The 22,884-nt window shown below is 43.2% G+C and overlaps 1 protein-coding gene across 1 annotated transcript in view; it reads right to left on the reverse strand.

Annotated features, from left to right (window-relative positions):
• Window positions 1-17,951, reverse strand: part of Tmem131 (transmembrane protein 131) — a 156,356-nt gene extending 138,405 nt beyond the window's left edge. Inside the window, 1 exon segment of the mRNA XM_038342315.1 lies at window positions 17,508-17,951. Coding sequence (XP_038198243.1) covers window positions 17,508-17,682 — 175 coding nt within the window. The 5' untranslated portion in view covers window positions 17,683-17,951.
• Window positions 17,952-22,884: the final 4,933 nt, after the last annotated feature.

Below are 22,884 nucleotides of genomic sequence, written 5' to 3' on the forward strand. Positions count from 1 at the left end.
AGGACAGTGATGCTTGATAAAAACTCTTTTTTATCTGTGGGGAACAGAATAATGTCCACACGTCTTCCCCAGCATGCCCACGTCATCACCTTAGTACCCAGTGAATATGAGAGGCAACTAAGGGTGCAGGAGAAACCAACATTCTACTCAGATACTTTTAAGACAAGGAGATTGATTATTCTGAACTGTCTGGGTGGGCCCAATGTCCTGAAAACTGGAAGTAAGAAGCAGGAAAACAAGAAAGACAGAAGCATGAGGAGGAGTTGGCACAATGTTGCACTGTTGGCTTTAAAGACATAAAAGGAGGTCCCAAGCCAGGAAACACAGTTGCCTCCCCTAGTAAATACTGAAGGAAATGGACCCTATCAACATTTCATTATAGGCCAGTGACATGCATTTCTGATCCTGGTTTTCTAGAACTGCAAGATAGTAAATCTATATTGCTTTAAAGCCACTATGTTTATGGCTATTTGGTATAGTAACCACACACCATCCTATCCAATGTAAATTATTAAAACTTTTTGTTTGTTTTAGTTTTTTTTGAGTTTCTCTGTGTAGTCTTGGCTGTCTCTGTAGATCAGGCGGGTCTCAAACTCACAGAGATCCATCTGCCTCTGCCTCCCAAGTGCTGGGATTAAAGGTGTGCACCACCACTGCCTTGTAATTATCAAAAAATTATTAAAATTATTATTATTATTTTATTATAAGGTTATTAGAAAAAGAAAAAAGAAGTGCGAGGTTATCTTCATCTAAGTCCCAGCACTTGGGAGTCTACAACAGGAAGTCTTCTCAATCTCATGCAACAACAACAAATCCCAAACAGACAAAATATGTTAAGTAATGATTTGATTTTCAAGCCCTAAACCCCAATCCACAAAGGCTAAAACCCTCATGATGGGAACTAGGGAGGCAAGTCCTATGACAGTCCAGCTAACTGCCTTCCAAGAGCTCTCAGGCCACAGTGTAGGAAGAGGGAACTGGTAGAGCCCGGTTGCTAAGACAAAGCTCAGGAAGCCCAGGCAGTGAGGATCCCTGAGAAAGAATACCAGAAAAGGGAACTGTTACAGAAGAGGAGAAAGATCAGGGGTTAAGAGCACAGTGCTCTTCCAGAAGACCAGCATTTACATGGTAGCTCACAACCACTGTAACTCCAGCTACAGAGGGGTTTCTGAGGGCACTCATGTACGTACACACACACTTAAAAATAATAAAAATAAATGTGAAAAACTAACAAATTGTCTTGAAAAACAAACAAAAAACTGCTGATCTCACTTGTACCCGAGGAAACTAGGGCTAAGGAAGGCATTAATTAAAAGGATTAGTGAATTCCCATGCATCAGGAGCACCACCTACTCGAATGGTGAAACTGGACAAAAGAACCCACAGCTCACAAAATACTATAGGGTGAACTCAAGAGAACAATCCAAGCCTGAGGCCTGCTTTGGACCTCAAGGGACTGGGGCAGCAGCTAAAAGGGACAGAGCTTGCTTATCCATCCAAAGCTTTGGCTTTGATCCCCAGCATCACCAAACACAAGCACACACAGATGAACAAGAAGGAGCAAAACCTCAGTGGAATGTAAAGGTTTCCATGTCACTAAACTGCATCTTCCAACACAGCTCAAGAATATTTGCAGGAGAGCCGGGCGGTGGTGGCGCACGCCTTTAATCCCAGCACTCGGGAGGCAGAGGCAGACGGATCTCTGAGTTCGAGGCCAGCCTGGTCTACAAGAGCTAGTTCCAGGACAGGCTCTAGAAACTACAGGGAAACCCTGTCTCGAAAAACCAAAAAAAAAAAAAAAAAAAAAAAAAAAAGAATATTTGCAGGAATACTGATGGATACCAGCACCTACCAATGTAGAATTGCTCCTGTCAGCATTCACCAAGGCTACTAAGCACACATGAAAAGATGAGAAGAGCAGTCAGCCAAAGCTTACCTAGAACTGGCCCAGGTGTCCAACACACACAGCAATAGACATGTGTTCTATGTGCTCAACAAGAAGAAAAGTGAGACCGTTGGCCTGGTAGCACAGGTCTGTAGCACCTGCTTTTCTAGAAGCTGAGGCAGAAGATGGCAAGTTCAAGCCCTGCCTAAGCTCAAGAGTGAGTTCAAGATTAGTCTGGGAACTCTCTGAAACAACACCTCAAAATGGAAAGTTAAAAAGGCACATGAGGCCAGGCGGTGGTGGTGCACACCTTTAATCCAGCACTCAGGAGGCAGAGACAGGTGATCTCTGTGAGTTTCAGGCCAGCCTGGTCTACAAAGAGAGTTCCAGGACAGGCTCCAAAACTACAGAGAAGCCCTGTTTCAGGGAATGGGGGGAGGGGAGAGATAGAAAAGAAAAAAAAGAAAGAAAGAAAAGAAGACACATGAAAGACCCTAGACTCAGTCTTTAGCACCAAAACCCTAATTTAAGTAGTAAACTGAGGTTAGGATTGTAGCTCCACAGTGCAGTTCTTGCCTAACAAGCCCAAATTCCCGGGTTTGACACCAGTACCACAGAAAGAAGTGGAGAAAAGAGAAATAAATATAGAAAAATAAAATTATATTTCTAGAGATGAAAACCTCAGTGTGAGATGAAAAATGTATCAGATGTAACAGATTTAATGCTACAAAAGATTAACCGTAGAAGGTGTGCCAGTACAACCTATCTAAAATGCAACATACAAACCCCCAAAATCCTAAAGATTAGCTAGAGGCCAACTTCATGTTATCTACTACATGGCTATTCAGAGCTTCTAAAATGGGGTGCAGAAGGGCAAGACAGGAAGCACTTCTAAAGAAATAAAACTTATGTTGAACTTAATGAAAACTATTAGCCCCACAGAGCCAAGAAAATCTTCAACAAACACCTTAAAGGCCTCAAATAATTTTATTTATTTATTTATTTATTTATTTATTTATTTATTTATTATGTATGCATGCAATATTCTGTCTGTGTGTATGTCTGCAGGCCAGAAGAGGGCACCAGACCTCATTACAGATGGTTGTGAGCCACCATGTGGTTGCTGGGAATTGAACTCAGGACCTTTGGAAGAGCAAGCAATGCTCTTAACCGCTGAGCCATCTCTCCAGCCCCCTCAAATAATTTTTCACCTTTAAAAAAAAAAACAAAACAAAACCCCCTAAAACACAAACGCAAAATATATCCTAAAGAAGTAAAACCAATAATAAAAATTCAAGCAGAAATAAGCCTAGCGCATGAGAGGTTGAGGCAGGGGTCTTCAAGGATAGCTTGGAAAACAAAACTCATCAAGAGAAAAACTTATAAATACCAAGAATGAGAGAGGCCTTGTCACCACAAATACTGTAAATACTCAAAAGACAGTAAGAAAATTTGAGAAATAATTTTGTTAATAAATTTGACAACTTAAATGAAATAGCTAAATTCTTTTAAAGGTGTAGTCACCAAAGCTCATCCAAACGTGGGGGGGGGGTGTACACCTAAATAGCCATATACCCTAGAAATTTACATTGTATTTTAAGAGGTCTGCAAAAGAAAACCTCAGACCCAGATAACTGCAATGGTACCAATTCTGTATAAACTATTCCAAAATGTCAACATGGACTGAGACTAATCTGACTCCAGAGGCAAAAGCAAAATCATTACAGAAAAATAGAACAGTAGTAACCCTCCTGACCAAAGATACTAAACTCCTAAAAAAATTTTAGTCAAACAATTCCAACAATACACACAAAGGATAATATATGATGACCAAGCAAGAATTGTGAGACTGTTAATTCATATTAACAGCCCTCACCAAAAAAAAAAAAAAAAAAAAAACTCAAACTACACAAAACTTAAAAAGTCTCATCAAGCCAAACACAAAAAAGAGCTTCATCAATCTGAAAAGGGCTAACGATCCCACAGGTAACTAAAAGGAAAAGAACAGGAGCAAGAAGTCAGAATGAAGAAGGAATAATATTAAAGGGGGAGGATCCTAATGCCATGAAGAATTCTACTCACATTTTTGTTTGTATCAAGTTAAGTAGGAGAGAACTGATATTTTTAAGCTGTGTTTCCCACCAAGCACAAGTGTTTTTCACTGCACGTCTACTATGTTCTTCAAGAATGCTTTTCCGGGAGTCTATATAGTCCTTAAAAGTTTGTTCTTCAAACATTTTGCCACTGCTGTTGCTCTTTGTAGTGTATGGACTATTTCAAAAGCTGTAGTTTTTAAGCTGCAGTTTTCAAAAAGCCACAGCATACAAAAATGCACATCAACCAGTGGAGAATGTAGACAGAAGTTTCTGTCCTGCTTGGTCCCCCCAACCATTCAGTCCCAAGGAAACACACAGAGGTTTGTATTAATTATAAACTGTTTCGACTATTGCTCAGGCCTATTACTAATTAGCACTTACAATTTAAATTGGCCCATGATTCTTATCTATGTTTAGCCTCATGGCTTGGTACCTTTTCTCAGTAAGGCATTCTCATCTTGCTTCCTGTGTCTGGCTTGCAAGGGCATCTCTGCCTTTCCTCTTCCTAAAATTCTCCTAGTCTTTGCCCTGCTTATACTTTTTGCCTAGCTACTGGTCAATCAGCGTTTTATTAACTAAATGCGAGTGACAAATCTTTACAGTGTACAAGAGCATTATCCCACAGCAAACACTGTAAAAGTGTGAGATGTGGCTGTCTGTCGGACAGTCCCCTGGCAGAGCAGAACTGACAAATGTTCTAGCTGTCTGGGACACAGACTGAAGCACATACACTTGGTGACTGTCTCAAAACAAAACACCCAAACCAAAAAGAAAAAAAAATCATGAGTTTTCTAAAGGAAACAGTCTTAGGTGGAACTGAGTGGGAGACTGCTATCATCCTTCAGACAGCCAAAACTATTATCAAAATACCCAAGCAATTTTACAGATAACATATAGCTTCTACTCCTTATAATGCTTCCCCTTCCTACCATTAAGAATATCTAACTCTGCTGAGTAGTGCACACGCCTTTAATCCCAGCAGAGGCAGGTGGATCTCTGTGAGTTCGAGGCCAGCCTGGTCTACAAGAGCTAGTTCCAGGACAGGCTACAAAGTGACAGCGAAACCCTGACTTGAAAAACCAAAAAAACAAAATAAAGCAAAGCAAAACAAAACAAAAAAACAAAAAAAATATAACTCCAATCAAATACTTCAATCATACCTAACAGTGAAACATCTAAGGTACCTCTACCTTAGTAACCAGGATCAGGATAAGACAAGATGCCTTTTTTTATTGTGTATATCTAATATTGTTCTCAAACTCTAGCCAATACAGTAATTCAGACAAAAATACAGAACAATGTTAAGTTGAAAAACTACAATGCTATTTAATCACGTTGTTCCTATAAAAATTGTCAGTTTCATACAGCACAACTTAATATATGTATGCATGTATATGTTTTATGATCTACCTCCCAAAACAGAAGCATAAAGATGAAATATTAATGAACACACAATTGTTACACATAGGGCTTTTGAGAAAAAACAACAAAGCTAGAAAAACAAGAGTTACAGATTTGACAGATAAATTAAAAATAATAGAAAAATAAAAATTCCAATACAAAGAGAAGCTTGAAAAAACACTGTCCTTAATTAAGCGTTCATTTAAATTAAAAAGAGAAAGTCAATCATCATTGGAGAAAATAACAAAAGACACAATCAAACAGAAACAGAAATATTTGCCAGGCAGTGGTGGCGTATACCTTTAATCTCAGCACTCGGGAGACAGAGGTAGACAGATCTCTGTGAGTTCAAGGCCAGCCTGGTCAACAGAGTGAGTTCCAGGACAGCAGAACAGTCAGGGCTATACAGAGAAACCCAATCTCAAAAACCAAAAAAAGAAATAGCCAGCAAATGTATCAAGGGTCCAGCCTTACTATAGTAACTGTTTCACAATGAGACAATGGGGGGGGGGGGGCAATAGCAAAAATGTGGAAGTGGCTGCCCTCACACAGTATGATGAAACAATCGTTTTCTTCATAGGCAATCTGGCAATATCTACTTTTGAAGTAGGAAGCAGAGGGGCTGGAGAGATGGATAAGAGATTAAGAGTACTGGTTGCTCTTCCAGAGGACCTGGATTGATTTCCAGAACCCATGGCTCACAATCATCTGTAACTTAAGTTCCTAGTGTTCCGATGCTCTTGTCTAGCTGCTGTGGACACCTGGCACACAAGTGGTACATAGACACACACTCAGGTAAAACACTTATATGCATAAAAATAAATCTTTTAAAAAAATAAAAAGCCAGCTAGCAGAGGAACATGTCTTTAATCCCAGCATTCAGAAGGCAGAGACAGGAGGATCTCTATGAGTTTGAGGCCAGCTTCATCTACCAGGTTCCAAAACAGCCAGGGTAGTTATACAGAGAAACCCTGTCTCAAATAAACCTAACACTACCACCCACCCCCGATAAAAAGAAAAGAAAAAGAAAGAGAGGGAGGGAGGGAGAGGTGGGAAGGGGAGGGGAGAAGAGGAGAGGGGAGGAGAAAGGGAGGGACAGACAGTAGGGTTGGAAATGCTTATGAAAAGGAAACTATTTTTTACCACTTATTAAACTTTATTTGATGATTTGTTTTTACTCTTACAATCAATATGAATTTTTGTTTAGTTAAAAAAATACCCTCAAAGTCGATCTGTAAGTCGTATACATGGAAAGCACTCATACAGTCAGTGAAGGCTGCTTGTTACTCAATACTCCTGCTTGGTAACTGCTCATGTTTACTGAGTCCTTTCTTCCTGTCAATCAGGGTGCTGTCTACATTGCAGGCCTCCTCACATTTAATCCTCGCATGGATGACAGCTTCCCTCTTTGTTCCGTGTCTGTCTAGCCTTGGCCTAAGTGCTGCAGCCTTCAAAGATAAACAACACAGCCCTAAAATAGTGAAAATCAGGTGTGTAAAAAAGTTATCATTTCAGAAGTACTTTCTCTTCATTCTGGTTCACCTTTAAGTCACTGTTTTACGATTTCTCTTAGAGCTAGTTTAGATTCAGATGTGCCCAGGTCTCACAGGCAGCTACTCCAAAGGGGCGCTCCTGAGGGGTGGAGAAAACTGAGAGCAGGGACCTATGTTCTTGTTATATCCTGCACGTGTGTTGAACAACTTTGCCACAGCCTCCCACCAGGCTTTGCCACAAACATAAAAGCAATGGGTCTAAGTGGCCATGGACCAAAACCTCCAACATATGAGCCAAAATCAACCTTTCCTCTCTATGATCTGGTCATTTCGAGTATTTGTTTGAGTAACACAAATTTACATCTACCAAGGAAGAACACAACATATGCACACACAGAGGGCAAAAGTCTTGCTATGCCAGCTCAGGCAGGCTTCCAATTCGTGAACCTCCTACCCTCAGCCTCCTTAGTGCTTGGATATAAACATGCCCCACCGTGTCTGGCTGTGCTGAACCCTTTTAAACCACTAGGACTAGCAGTGATAACACGACCTAACCTTGAGAAGCCCATGATACTCTGCAACTAAAAATACACCCAGATGCAGTCAGGAAGGAAGTGACAATATTCAGAAATGTTCCATTTATAAGATTCTCTTAGAATTCCATTAAAACTGGATTGAATTCCCAAACTGTATCTTCCTTCTTATATCTCCTCTGGCATGACTTCCTCAATAACCTACTCATAGGCCCAGGCAACAGCCCAGGCAAAGCCCCTGAGTAGCACCAAAGTACAAAGTAACTCCCTCCGTCTAGAAAGCACAGCTGCCTGCTGGGAGTGCTAACCACAATTCCACTCAAAGTAACTCTACATCAAGGACATAACCACTACTACCCTGGCCTGCTGACCACTACCCCACTCCCCACTTACTAACCAGAAAGTAGCACTTCAGAGGAACACAGATCTCTAATTCATAGCAGCGTCTTAAAAGTGGTCCAGTCTTACCTGAGTACTGCTTGAAAGTCCCCCACTGCACCAAATCACTTTTGGAATGACTCACTGCATCTCTTAAGCTCTCTACAAACGCAGGTAACATTTGCAAGACTCCTGTGCCATAACTACTGCCACCTAAAAACTTCTGCTCCCTATTTATCATTTCTCAAAAAGGAAAACTCAGGTCAGACTCTTACCATATCTTCCATACAAACTGCTCACACTGACGAATCAGTAGTTACCTTACACAACTTCCCAAACTTTACTGCAGAGATAGTTTTTAGCTAGTGCATTCTTTGACACAGACATAGTAATATAACCATATAGAAAATTAGTTTTTAAGAGCAGACCTGCCAAGGCTGTAGAGACAACTCAGTTAAAAAGCATACTGCTCTGTAAAGGACCAGGTTTAGGTCCCAGTTCCCACCTCAGGTGGGTCACAACTGTAATTCCAGCTCCAGGGGATATGATACCCTCGGGTCTCAGCAATCTGTATGCACATGGTGCACAAAAACTCTGCAGGCACTCCTGCCTCTCTGGTCCCCCATCCCTAGTCCACCTTACTCTCTTCTTTTTCTCGGTCTCTTTCCATTTTTTGTTTTGTTTTGTTTTTTGAGTTAGATAATGTCTTATTATGTAGCCATGGTTGGCCCAGAACTCACTATGTAGACGAGGCTGGGCTTGACTTGTGGTAATCTTTATCCCTACATGGTGTACACCACCATGTCCAACTCAAAAACTTTGCTCATCAAAGAAAATAATAAAAGACTGACTAGGAAACATGTGCGATGAGAGACCATATTTGTAAGTCAGAAATAAGTTAATACTTACAATATGTAGAAACTGTAACTCAACAACAAAAGAACCTGGTCAAAGTTCAGGCAAATGACTTAACTAGACATTTCTCAGAGAATACGTATAAATGGCCAACAGGTACATTAAAAGATGCTCAACATCTCTAATCTTCAGAGAAATAAAAACCAAAACCACAATGGCCTATTATCTCACACTCTCTAAGATGGCTACTATCCAAAAGTGAATGAATAAGTGAATGAATGAATGAATGTGTTAGCAAGGCTGTGTTGAAATTAGAGCCTCTGTATGCTACTGGTGTGGTTGTAAAATAGTGTGGCTACTAAAAAAAATGTCTTCTGCTGGAAAAAAATTAAAAATAAAACTACTACACAATGCAGTTTTGGGTACTCAAAGAATTGAAAGAAAATTCTTGAAGAGGTATTTACACACCTATACTCATGGTATCATTCATAAAACCCAAGAGCAGAAGCAGCCCAAGTGTCTATGGATGAGTGGATAGATGAAAATGAGGCCATGTATCTATAAAAGAATGTTATTCTACTTACAAGTTAAGAAATCATGGGTTAGTAAGACAGCTTAGTGTCTGGAAAGTGCAAACATAAGGACCTGATATGACTGTTAACACGCAAGCAAACACACAGGCAGGGCAGAACATGCTTCAGTCCCAGTTCCAAAGAGGTAGAGACAGGCCTCATCTAATAAACAAGTTTCAGGACCCAATGAGAAATCCTGTCTCAAAAAACAAGGTGGGGAGCCAGGCATAGTGGTGCACACTTTTGATTCCCGCACTCAGGAGGCAGAAGCAGGTAGATCTCTGTGAGTTTGAGGCCACCCTGGTGTACATACTGAGTTCAGGACAGCCAGAGCTACATAGTGAGACCCATAATGAAGTAGTCACCTAACTTCTACATCCACACATACATATGCGCCCCCCCCAACATATCTGTATATAGATATACACAGTCTAAGAAACAGGCTGGTGAGGGAAATGATGAGTGTAGGAAAGGTAAAATAGTGTGTATTTTCTCTTATATATGGAATCTGAATTGAAATATGTATATGTGACACAAAAGTAAAAGGGGGAAACAAACTTAGTGTGGAGAGGAGGAACAGAGAGGGTTGTAGAGGAGTAAATATTAACAAAGTACCATGACATCTGTGTGTGAAAATGTCATACTGAAACCCATTATTCTATACACTAAAAACTCATTAACTAAAGTAAGAAACCAGCTGAGCATGGCCTAATACAAATATACTCCCTGTACTCCGGAGGGCAAGAAGATTGTTGAGTTCAAATACAGTGTGGGCTATAAAGATTCTGTTTACTAAAAGTAAAAAACAGCCACATGTGATGGCCCACATCTAGAATCATAGCTACTCTATTTGGGATGCTGAGATGGCAAGGTGCCAAGTTCAAGGCTTCCTTAAACTACCTAGCAAACTCAACATAGGCAACTGAGGGAAACCCTGCCATAGACAAAATAAAAGTTAAAAAGAACCAGGGATATAGCTCAGTGACATGGTGTGGAACAATTGTCTGTATTCTGTCAATTATATTTTAAATAAACGCTGATTGATCAGTAGTCAGGCAGGCAGTATAGGCGGGACAACCAGACAGGAAGTAGAGACGGGTCAAGGAGAACAGAAGAATTCTGGGAAGAGGAAAGTTCTCTCTACAGTCTTGGCCCAGCCACAGAAGCAAGATGTGACTGCCTCGCTGAATAAGGTAACGAGCCACATGGCTATCATAGACAAGGATAATAATATAAGTTATAAGAGTTAATAAGAAACCTGAGCTAATGGGCCAATCAGTTTATAGTTAATGTAGACCTCTGTGTGATTTCTTTGGGACTTAACAACTGCGGGACCGAGCAGGACAGAAACCTCAGACAACAGTGACAGAGCACTTAACCATCATATACATGGCCCTGGTTTCAATCTCTAGTATTTAAAGAAATGAGAAACTGTGATAGTGCCTGGCTATGGACCCAGCATTGTAGTCTTGGAAAGGAGGCACTTGAGTTTGAGGCCAGCTGGCCCACACAGGGAGAAAATGGAAATTCCAACACATGGTGCAACATAAGCTTTACAGACTTATGTCAAGTAAAATAAAACAGGTCAAAAACGACAATGCTGGGGGAGTCCACACACACACACACACACACACACACACACACACACACAGCCTCTATCATCAAATTCAGACACCGTGGCTGGGGAGGGGCAGTAGTGAAGAGAAATGGGAATTGTTTATAGGCACAGGGGTTCCAATTTTGCATAATGAAAGCATTCTGGAGACCCACTGCACAGCATGTGAACATACTTAACATGACTGAATTGAACACCTCTACAGTGATTAATATGGTAAATCTTGTGAGTTTTAACACAGTTTTAAAAAGATAATGCAGGTTTTACACTCTTATCATGACAGACATATCAAGTGTCCTCTTCGACCTTAGACATTTTTCAGAGCTTTGCCTTATGTGTTGTATGCAGCAGAATGAAGCAAATCAAAGTTTCTCAAATGCCTTTGGAAGAAAAACCAAAACACTAGAGGTATGCTTCTTCTGAAACCCTTGGATTCAGAATGAAGTCTCAAAGAGACTCCCTTCTCTATCAAAAGCAAAATCTTCCCGGGCATGGTGGCACCTGTTTTCAATCCTAGCACTTAGGAGGCTGAAGCAAGAGAATAAGGAGTTGGAGGCTACCCTGGGCAACATAGTTAAGACTCTGTCTCAAACTAAAACAATGAACAACAAGCAAATTCTACTCAGCCTTTGGATTCTCTTCAGTACCAACTTCTGGGAATACTGCCCAGGTCTAGAACAACCTGTCACACCAATCAAGAGCTATGGAGTACTTACAGAATGCAATATTGCTTAACCCAAGCAACAATACTAGGCTCCTAACATCATATACAACAGGCAGTAGCTACCAAAAGCAAACATTCAATGCCCTAACTATCCACTAATAAGAAAGTTTCCTTATAAGAATTTCGATGATCCAGAATTGTCTATGAGCATTTTAATATTTACCAAGTTGACAGAATATGACTTTTGGGGAGGGAGGAGGTGGGGCTGAAACAGGGTTTCTATGCATATCCCTGGCTGTCCTGGAACTCGCTCTGTAGACCAGGCTGGCCGTGAACTCACATACATTTGCCTGCCTCTGCCTCCCTAGTGCTGGTGTTAAAAGGTGTGAGCCACCACCGTCCAGTTTACAATATGACTATTTAGGGCTAGAGAGAAGGCTCAGAGATTAAAAACTCAGAGATTTTTCCAGAGGTCCTGAGTTCAATTCCCAGCAACCATAAGGCGGCTTCCAACCATCTATAATGAGATCTGGTGCCCTCTTTTGGTATGCAGGCAGAATTCTATATACACAGTAAATAAATAAATCTTTAAAAAAATATGTATGACTATTTTAAACCAAGGAATTAGCTGGGTGTGGTAGTATACATCTTTAATCCAAGCAGTAATCTCCTCTAGTTCAAGACCAGTCTGCTCCACAGAGTTCCAGGATAGTCAGGGGGAGATCCGGGCTTAGAAAATAAAATAAAATAACCAAGCAACTGGTCCTGCACTGTCTCTAGTCAACACCTTCATGCACAAATGCTCACTGTAAACTATGAGGTTAGGCTCAGGGAACCAACGGCTTACATGGAATCTTGGCCTCACCATTTATCAGCTGTTACCCTGAGTACTAAGCCAGTCTCACCATTTTGAGGATCTAAAAATCTTAAAAGTCCTCAAGTTATGGTAGTAATGGTTCATTATTTGTTTTTAAGATTTATTTACTTTTAATTATGTGTTTGCTGTGCATCTGGGTGGAATAGTGTGCATGTGAGAGCAGGTTCTTTCAAGAGCCCAGAAGAGGGCATCAGATCTCCCAGAATAGGGAGTTAGAGAAAGTTGTCAGCCTCCCAAGTGGGTGTTGGAAACCTAATGTGAGTCTGAACGAGCAGTACACATTCTTAATACTGAACTGTCTCTCCAGCCCCAGAAGTGTGACGGTTTAGGTAAGGATACACAAATCATTTTAGTTATAAACTGAAGCAGTATGTGGGAAGAGAAAGATGGTGTCACCCAATATCCTACTGTAACAGATTTCCTAAGGACAACTACACCTAAATTGAGGTTTTTACCTACTCTTGACTTTAAACTCCAGGTCACCCAGGTCACAGGTTAAAAAAAGTAGAAGGTGAGATCATTTCACGCAAATCTTCATTCAAAACTATGTTCGTATTGCAGATGCCTCACACAAAATCCAGTCTGGGTGAAGGAGGGCAGCCACAGAGTCACTTCAATAATTGACATAATGGCATGAAATAAAAGGAGCAATGAACAGACAACACATGGTCAAAGGGAGCAGGACTGCACAGAAATGGCAACTTGGGAGTGCTCTGAGCAGGACAAAGTTGGAGGAAGAGCTGGCCAAAGGAGGGGGGTCACAGGCATTGGCACCACCTGGTAAAAGATCAAAAATAAGTCCAATGTGCCCGGGAAATAACATGACACTAATAACAACTGGGAAACTGGAGGTGGCATAAGCTAATCCTGCCCAGGGCTTTAGTGTATGCTGCTGGCCAGACACACAGATGAAAACAGACATCCAATTGGCACATGCAGAGGAGTGACAGCTGGCTAGGACACAATGACAACCAAGAAGTACAAAGTTCATTCGTCATATACAGCCCAAGCTGCTCTCAACAGACAAAAAGGAGAATTCAGGCGCCTTGGTTTGGCAAACCAAAAAGAAATCAAGCCACAAGAAGAGAGCGTTTCTAAGATATTGAGCACCCAATAAAGACTTTTATTACTGTGCCCCCGAGAGGAGCATGTTTTATCAAGACTCTAGATAACAAATTAGATGATTTTCCATCTGCTTCCAAAGCTCATCTCCTCTGCAGTGCCTATCAAGACTTGCTGTAAGAATTTAGAGAGGGGGAAAATACTGGAAAGAGGAAGAGACTGGTTACCAGCAAAACAAAGGGGTACTTCTTCCCACTATAGAACCCCAATGTTTCTGACTACCGAGGAGCTTTTAGAAAAAGCAAAACAAGCTCATTAGTGAAGTGTTCATTCTGTACTAAGCTATTTAACAGACTCTAAATCAAAATGTAGCCATTCTACCCAAAGGATAAAATATCTCACTCTCAAAAAACATTTGAAATATAACTTTACATTAGAAAATACATATCTCTCCTAATGAATTCTATGACCCTAAGACAAATCACTAACAGGCTTTTTTTAAATCTCCTGTCTTCCGGCCTTTAGTCCTACGCACTTGGTTTTTATGCTTTGTACAGAAAATACAGGAAAGTACAGGTAACGTTTTTCTGTACTTATGACACAAATATAGCTTAAAATAAATTTATGTATGAAACCAAAAAATTAAAAGTCTTAATTAACACTATAAACTTGATCTTGCCTTTAACTGACAGTTACTGAAAACACAGGCAGCCTTCAGACTGAAATGAAATAGCCCAAGTTGAATTTACTAGATATATAATGGTTCCCGCTAATTTAGAGTAAAAGGCACCACACCTTCCAAAACCCACTTCACAATGAAATGAATACATAAAATGTTCTTAAAAAATATTATTGGCAGGAGTGGGGTGGAGAGGTGGCTCAGCAGTTAAGAGCACTTCCTGATCTTGCGGAAGAGCCAAGTTCAGGTCTAAACACCCAAAGCACTCAGCTCACAACAATCTGTAACTCCAGCTCCAAGGGATCTGACCCCTTTTTCTGGCATGTACCTGCCATTCATGCGTAAACATACTTACATGCAGGCAAAACACTCATACACATAAATCTTTTTAAAAAGGCTTCTTCACTTGCCACGTAAATCTATAACTCAAGATTCCATCAAAAGTCTAAGTATACCATACATATATGTATCTTCACTCTTCATATTTCAGTAATTTATTTTATTACAGAGTCAGACAGAAACAGACAAAAAGACTTTGTTTTCAGTATCTAAATCTTAGTCTCAAGAAAAATCTTGACCCTAATCAAAATAAGCTGGTTATCTGTGGTAATTATAGTAACTATATCTGGCAACTGTCTCAAAGTTTTTACAAACATTCAAGCGCAATGAAAATGCTGTCAAAGGTCCCTTTCCTCTGGACCAGCAAGAACACACTTCACAGATCAGTTAAGATAGGTGTGAAGATATGAGTCCTAAGACATAAGGATGTTAAGACAAGGAATGGCTCATGTCCTGTCAAGAAAATGATCATCTAGTTCAGACATGATGAACTGCATTAGGCAATCCAGCTTTGCCTGCAGCTTTTTAGGAGACAGTGACTTTTACTTTGTCTTGGTTTTCTAGTGAAATTCTACTGCAATGCAGGAAAAAAACATACAAACATACAAAATACCCAAAGCATCACCACTAAAATTACTGGCATATCCCTTCTTGGAAAATTCAAACTATACTACTCGACACAGACGATACTTGGAGTATAAATACATAAACAGAAAGCTATCTTTACAATTTGCCCAAACTTGCTGGGGGGAAAAAGAGACAACTCAACAACGCTATTGTGGGGCCACAACAGAGGCCAAAGACACTGTGTCACAATCCTGGGGGAAAATCAATTCCATTCCCCCTACTTATATAATAATAGAAAAAAAAAAAGAAAAAAAAAGCCTGGAACTTGATCTAGAAGTATGTTTAGAGAGTAGAACATTTATTGGAAGAACTTTTGGGAACATTTGATTAAAACCAGACCCATTTATGAGAGACCAAGGCCTATAATCTATATTAATAAATAAAAATTAATAATCTTTTTGTTTTATTTATGTATTTGTTTTTCGAGACAGGGTTTCTCTGTGTAGCCCTGGCTGTCCTAGAACTCTCTTTGTAGACCAGGTTGGACTTACACTCAAGGATCCCTCCCTCTGCCTCCCCAGTGCTGGGATTACAGGTGTGTGTCACCACTCGAATTACTCTTAATATCTTAAATAACTATTTTCTCCAGACAAATTATTCCCCTAGATACAGCACAGCCACAAAGGCTGTCTGATTCAGGGAGGTCCAGTGGTTTGATCACTTTTCATACTTAACACCTTGGCAGCTATTCTTCAGGCTTTGCACGTATTTATATGAATGTGAGAGAAGTGCATGGATACTTGTAAACTGCACATGGAGAATGAGCAAATATATTTTAAGCTGATGTCCTCATAAAGTAGTCATTCACTTAACTGTACCCCCAAAATTAGCATATAAAATGGCAACTGGAAAAATAGGCAGCTTTAGAAGGATAACACAAATTTAGACACAATTACTGCTTCAGCTCCCTGTACCAGTTCACAAAAACAGTCTTTTACTCAAAGGTTAGATGCCTACTGTGTGCCTGCACTATACAGGGCAATCAACAGAAAAGCAGAACAAGAACCTCCCAGGTCTCCGTGAAACACAAGAAGACATGCCCATTACTATAAAGGGTTTGCTCAACACACATGTCCAAATGTTGGCTACCATGGTCACCCATAACAACACTAACAGGAGATCATAAATAATGTGAATTATGACAATCTCAGGCCTGACGATCTTAAAACAGCATTTTTACACTTAAAATAATATTGCCTCTGCCAAATCCTTGCTATTCTGATTAATGTTCGTATATTAACCAGACTGAGGCTGTTTTGAGTTAAATGAGGGAATGCCACTGTTTTTAAAGAAAATGAAGAGTAAACGGACACATTGTTGCACTGTAAAGCTAATCTGGTTTACTTCTGCAGCTGCCAATCAATAACAGTAAAAACCAAGCGACTTCATAGTCGTACAGGAAGAAAACTTCAAAGTTATAAGGCAAGAAATTATTTTCTGGGTAGAGAATCTCTGGTGTGTAATGAAAGGTACCCTATCTAGTTTCCTTACTTGTGTGTGTGTGTGTGGGGGGGGGGTTGAGGGAGTTTGAGGCGGTATTCACTGTTGAGTGAATTAATTCATGAAGGCTTTGTGAGTGCTCACATACCCCCGGGCTCATCAGAAACAGGTAGTCCAAACAAAAATCACAGTTTTGGTCTTCAAGATTACAAAGTAATTTTCTGACCCTGTCAAAGTATCAGTTTTACAGGCTTACAATATTAGGGAAGTTTTATAAACAGGTGTGAGCCTTTAACTGTGAATTACAGGTGAAAGGTTTGCAAGCTGGGAACTTGCCATTTGTTTCTATGGGCTCACACATCAAAGAAAAAGACACGGAATTACGCGAGGGTCTTAAACAAGAAATGTAAACCGCTTCCAGTAGCTTACTAGAGGCAAATGCTAGAGCTAATAATGAAGCAAACAATCCTCAATATCGCAAAGGGATAGCGAAGAAGGAAACTAAAAGAACAGAGCCTCTTCAAAGGAAATGTCCCAGCAAATTTAAATTTTAGAAGCTGTGCATTGAAGCCTTTCCATCAGTCTCGCTATTTTCTTTTAACCACAGTATTTTAAAGTGAGCTCCGTCTTGCATGCCCAAGTTAAAACCCAACAAAGGGGAAACAAGGAAAGTGTCCCGCAATTTCTGAATTGCTGAAGTCACCAAGAAGCCTAAAAAGCGGGGTGCCTTCTCACATAGCGGGCCAAGTGGCAAGAGCATACGAGAACTCAGGAAGTTTTGAAATGGCACTGACAGCAGACAAGGGGAAGACAAGGGGACCGGGAGGGAAAGGAATCACAGAGCAGCAGAACCACCGCGCGCGGCCGACGCGGCGAGTTGGCTGCCGAACAGCGAGTCGCCAGCTCGGGACGGGGCTCGACCCAGCAACTTCGCGCCGGCGCCCGCCGCGAGCCTCCCTCTCCCGCCCGCAGCCCGCCGTCGGCCACCCACCTTCCTTCTCGGCCCGCGCCGCAGCCACCACGAGGGTCATCACCAGGTGCAGCGCTCCCAGGAGGCCGGTGGCCGCGCTCCGAGGACCCCCGCCGCGGCCGGCCGCGGGCTCCAGCCCGGCCCCGGAGGACGCGGAGGCGGTGGCGGCTGCTCCTCCTCCCGCCCGCTTCCCCATCCTGGCCGGCCGGGGGCCGCCGAGCTCGAGGTCCGGCGCGACCCTTCTCCGCGAGGCGACGGCAGCGGCGCGGGAGCCGTGGTCCGGGCTGTGGCCGAGATGCCGGATGAGAGAGCGGTTGTGGGCCCAGGGCTCGGGCTCCCGGCGTGGGTCCGGGTCGGTGCGTGCGTGGGAGCGAGAGTGTCAGTCACAGCCTCGGCATCGGCATCGCCTACGAAGAGCCGGAACGGAGAGGCCGCGAGTCAGGCACGGCGGGCGGCCATACTGGAAACGGGCAAGGGCCGCGGGCCCCGGTGCTGGCCTCTGAGGGGCGGGGCGCGGCGCAAGGTTCCGCCCCCTCCGTGCCAGCACCTGGGCGGCCCCGCCGGTTCGTGTGTTCGCCGCGGAGTCCGTGAGCTCTGACTCCTCGTCCTGCCCTCAGACTCCCACGGGCTTCACCGACTGGACGGGCCGGGGCGGCCAACCGCACCCTGTCACCGCTGCCCGGCCCGGGACGAGGAGGGAGACAGACCCGGGCTGGCCAAGAGTTAACATGGCGGCCCAAGCTTCAGGGAGGCAGTGACGGCAGTCACATGGGAGACGGGGTGGCCACGCTGCGCAGCCGCATTGGTGCGTGGGCGGGGCCCGGCCGCGCCTCCGACGCCGGGACTAGTCCCGGTCTGTACTGCAATGTCTGAGCCTTCCAGAGGTCTGAGTGCGCATCCGGAGTCCAAAGCTGACAATCCGTGCCAGTGACTCCTCCGGGTCGCACCTCTGCCCCTCGGTGCCTTTGACGTGGAGAGTATTCAGAGTCTGATTCAGTTCCTGGCAGTGCTTCCTTGAGAATAGGGACCCTCTGTGTTTATGTTTGTGTCTTCCTAAGCTTCATACCCAAGAGGGTGCCTCGTCGTACCTCTTGGCCACAGAAAGCTCTTCGTATGTTGTTTGTTTGTTTGTTTTTGGAAACTTAACCATGTGCGGAAAAAGCATCAGTTTGGGAGAAGCCCAAGGTCGCAGGTGACCCTTTAGAAGTCAGTCTGGGCTTTCCCGGTCTTGGAATGAATAAGATGTTTCTATGCATATACTCATTTTAAACGCCCAAATCAAACGCTGTGTGCCTTAGTCTCCTTTTAGAAGGCATCTCCTGTCTCCCAGGCTAAAGTTCTTGGTGTGTATGTCTTCTCTCTACAAGACTTCATTTAAACCCTTTGGGGAAGGGGAAGGATATTGTCACAGTTTGCTAGTCTGGTCACTTCCTCCAGATCCTAGCCCTAAAGTCTTTTTGCTTCCCTCAGCTTTTGGTTGAGTTAGTCAGTCTATTTAAAAGGCCACATTTGCCTAGTAAATGTCTTACAACAAGCTAGAAAAGAAAATAAGATTTCAAAAAAATCTTTTAAAAAGGAACTCAGGTGCTCTCCTCTTCAGTGGTCCTGTTTGTTGAGCAAGTATGTAAATGTAGATATAGAACAATATATTTTGAAGGTGACCTCACCCCAGATGGTTTTTTTGTTTGCCCCACCCCCATCCCCCAAGACAAAGTCTCATTCTTTGGCCTAGGTTGATCTAGAATTCGCTGCTTAGCCCAGGCTGAACTGGAACTCACTGCCTTCCTTAAAAGTCCAGAGAGTGTTGGGATAGAGGCGTGAGCCACCGTCCCTGAATGTGCTAATAGTTTGTTAAAAAAAAATAATAATTTTCTGAATATTAGCACTAAATTTAAGTTCCTTGCTTTCACTGGGGGGGGGGGGAAGGGGGCGGGAAGAGGGGTGTCCTAACCCAGGACCTAATTTTGTTCGTGATGTAATGAAATAGTCATAAATATCTCTAAACTGGTTTCTGATACGTACCTAAAGCAAGAGATTTGTGGAAGGTTTTTAACACCGGAAGAAATTAAGCCTAAGGATATGTAAGTTTTTTGCTGGGTTAAAATTTAGCTTCCAGGCCACTTCCTCCACTGCCAGATTTGAGGCAAGCAAGTCCCACCAACCATGAAAAGCATGGGTTCTCTAAAGCCAGCTTAACCACATCCCCATGTTAGCCTCAGGCTCAAAAGCCCCATGGGAAACAACTTGCATGTGTCTGTCTTTGGAGCTTGAACATATACAGACACGTTCAACAGAAGTCAGTTTCTCATGAGCTTACTGCCTCTGCAGTGGGCCCGCTTCCTTACACAAGTTCCTTCCAAGACCCTATACATATTTGTGTATTTTTGAGCTGTGTTCTTATTTTTAAATGGGTCTTTACAATACTTGAATAGGCTTTTACCTGACTCTAGAGACAATGTTTGGGCCCAGCCAGCCCAAACAAGGCAAGGTAGTCAGTCTCAGGCCATCCTGGCCTCAATAACACCAATTAAAGAGACAAGTCAGTGAGGAACAGAGAAAGAAGGTTTATCCAGTGTAGCCATAGTGAGAAGAGGAAAATTAAATTCAGTCTCCCCCAAGCCCATTTTAGTGTTGTAACACAGAGTTTAGCTTTAAATAGAGGGCAAAAGGTACGCATCCTTAAGCAGTGTTGATCAAAGTGTGGCCCTACATGTCCACAGTCTCTAGCAATGTGGTCTGAGAAGCTGTTGGAATTGTGAGAAATCTTTTCCTGGGAGTCAGGTTCCTCCTTAGGCTAGTGCTAGGGCTTCAGCCTTTCACTTCCCCCAGAGGGAGATTCCTGGGGAAATTCCAATTCCTTGGGGTCCATTGTTTGAATAACTTGATTGCCAAAGGGAGGGGCACCAGTGTGTCTCCTTGGATCATCTTTGCCTCTACCAAGATGGTTCTATGAGGACTCAGCCATACTCACACCCTCCCCTGTGCTTGGTGAACATTGGTGACCTCATGACGCGGTCACTAGGAGTGGACTTCAGTAGTCAGCACAGATGCCTTGCTGGACAGCTTGGTAACCTTTTGGACGTTAGCACGATCTGGACACTTGGCAGGTAGAGGCTATTAGCTGGTAAAAACCAGGGAAAACACTTTGAACCTCTGGGTCTCATCCCCAAGGTCAGCCACAGCTGGAAACTTGTTGCCAATACAAATTATCCGGCTGCAGCCCAGGTCTGTGGCTTTCTAAGCAGAGACTGAGGTCTGTCCTCAGTACTTTAATTCTCTGGGTGGTTTCTGGCGCATGCTCCAAGCTGAAAACCGTTGCTCTCGATTTACTGGCATTGGCCACTATGGGCTTTGGAGACTCCGGATTTTTGGCTGCTGTTTATTTTTTGCTCTCTCCCCAGAATCAGAGAATTACCAGTGTGCTAAGAGAGTCCAGTTCATTGGTTTACACCCTAGCCTGCCTTCATTCACTATTAGTTGTACTGATGCTGGACAGGTTACTCAATTTTTCTGGCTTCTGTTCACGATCTGTAAAATGGGTATGATAAACTGCCTGCTAAGTTTAAAACTATTTTGCATGATACGTTGTAGAAAGGACTACTAGGGTTCAGAAGAGGTAGGAGGACCGAAGAGTAGACGAACATAGCCAATGCATGTCTGGAAATGTACATACATATGAATGATAGCACTTTTGTACACACACACACACACACAGGAATTAAAATGGGAGCAGGAAGGATGATACTGTTGAGGTTCCTGGAGTCCTATGTCTCTGACTCCCCAAGTGGTATACATGGTCCCCTGCTACTCAACACTATCCACGTCTACTCCAGGTGCGGCTTCTGTCTCTGCCGTTTCCACTCACGAGTCTCACAGTCATCTTAAACTGGGGTGACCTCTAATCCCCCACACACAAACCTGCCCCACCCACAGCTGTTCTTCTCTCCAGGATTACTCCAGCTGTCAAGCTGTGCAGTGCAAAAAACCTAGGCTAGTTCTCTGTTCATTCCCAGATGCATCCAGAACCAAACTGCTCTTGGTCTCAGCGGCTGTGCTCTGACATGGGTTCCTCCGTCTCCCCGCATTTCTGCAAGAGCTTCCCGCTGGATCTCCACTTCCCCTGGAAAAGGAAAAGTTTCCACTTGTAGCTTCGGCCAGTGAGTCGTCAAGATGGAATTCGGGTGCTGTAATATCTGGTTCTGACCGACCGGAGCTGATCAAGGAAGGAGAACTTTGGGTGCTCACACTATCAGTCCTTAGTTGACCTAACTGCAGGCCTGTTACTGGCCTGTGAATTCAGCCCTACCCAGAAGGCAGCTTTTCAATCCTCAATTAGTATAACCACCAGAGACCAACTCCACCCCTACCCAGCACCTTCCCTCTTTCTAGCACTAAAGGAGACCTGGACTTTTCCCAATTCATAAACTATTTTCCCCAGCAGTGTCTTAAACTCAGGATAGAGACTTATGTATGTATACATGCAGTTTTCTTTTTCTTTCTCTTTTTTTTGGCGGGGGGGGGGGGTGGGAAGGGGGCATTTTCAAGAAAGTTTTTTTTTTTTCTCTGTGTAACAGCTCGGGCTATCCTGGAACTCACTCTGTAGACCAGGATGCCTAGGAATTAACATTCTGGAATTAAAGGCGTGAGCCACCTGGCTGGGCTGGCCTTTTTTTTTTTTTTTTTAATTCTTGATGCCCTACGGAGATTCCCCGTGTCAAGGTCAAAGCCAAAGCGGGGGGGGGGGGGGGGGGAGAGGCTGGCTCCCTACGTTCTACCGTTGTACCCCTTCTGGCTCATCTTGGTCTTGAATGGCTGTCCCTACAGCACTCCTTCAAGCTTAGGGTATCTCAGTGTCTCTGGCCGCTGCCTTGCTGGTTGCTCCAGGGCCGACTTCCCGGCTCTCCCTCCACCCGAAGCACCTCCACTTCCTCACTGATTTCCTCCACTTGGTCTCAGTTGTCTCATCCACGTACACATTGTGCAGTATGAGCAAAGCCCATGGTTGTTAAGTGGACCAGAAGACAGGCAGCCTATTTTCTCTGGTCTTTGATCCACAGTGCCATCTGAGCAGCACACAGGACACCTCCCAAAGGATAAGACCCAAAGGAAGCAGAGTAGATTCCTCCCCCAGGAAGGGTTCCATCTTGTCACTTCTTTAAACAAGAGAAAAACCCGATTCATAGAGCCTAAGCGTTGAGCCTGTTCAGCTATGTAATTACCCTAGGAATGCCCCTGCTAGGGCAAATAGGAAGAACCCTCTGAAGTGGTAGGCTGAACTCCACGTTCACGATGATCCTGCCTATCCGAGCAAGGTTATTTATTGTTGTTATTTGAGACGGAGTCTTGCTTAGAAGCCCAGGCTGGCCTCAGACTCACCGCAACCCTTTTGTTTCCACCT

Source organism: Arvicola amphibius, chromosome 9 (genome assembly GCF_903992535.2).
Source record: "Arvicola amphibius chromosome 9, mArvAmp1.2, whole genome shotgun sequence".
NCBI lineage: Eukaryota > Metazoa > Chordata > Mammalia > Rodentia > Cricetidae > Arvicola > Arvicola amphibius.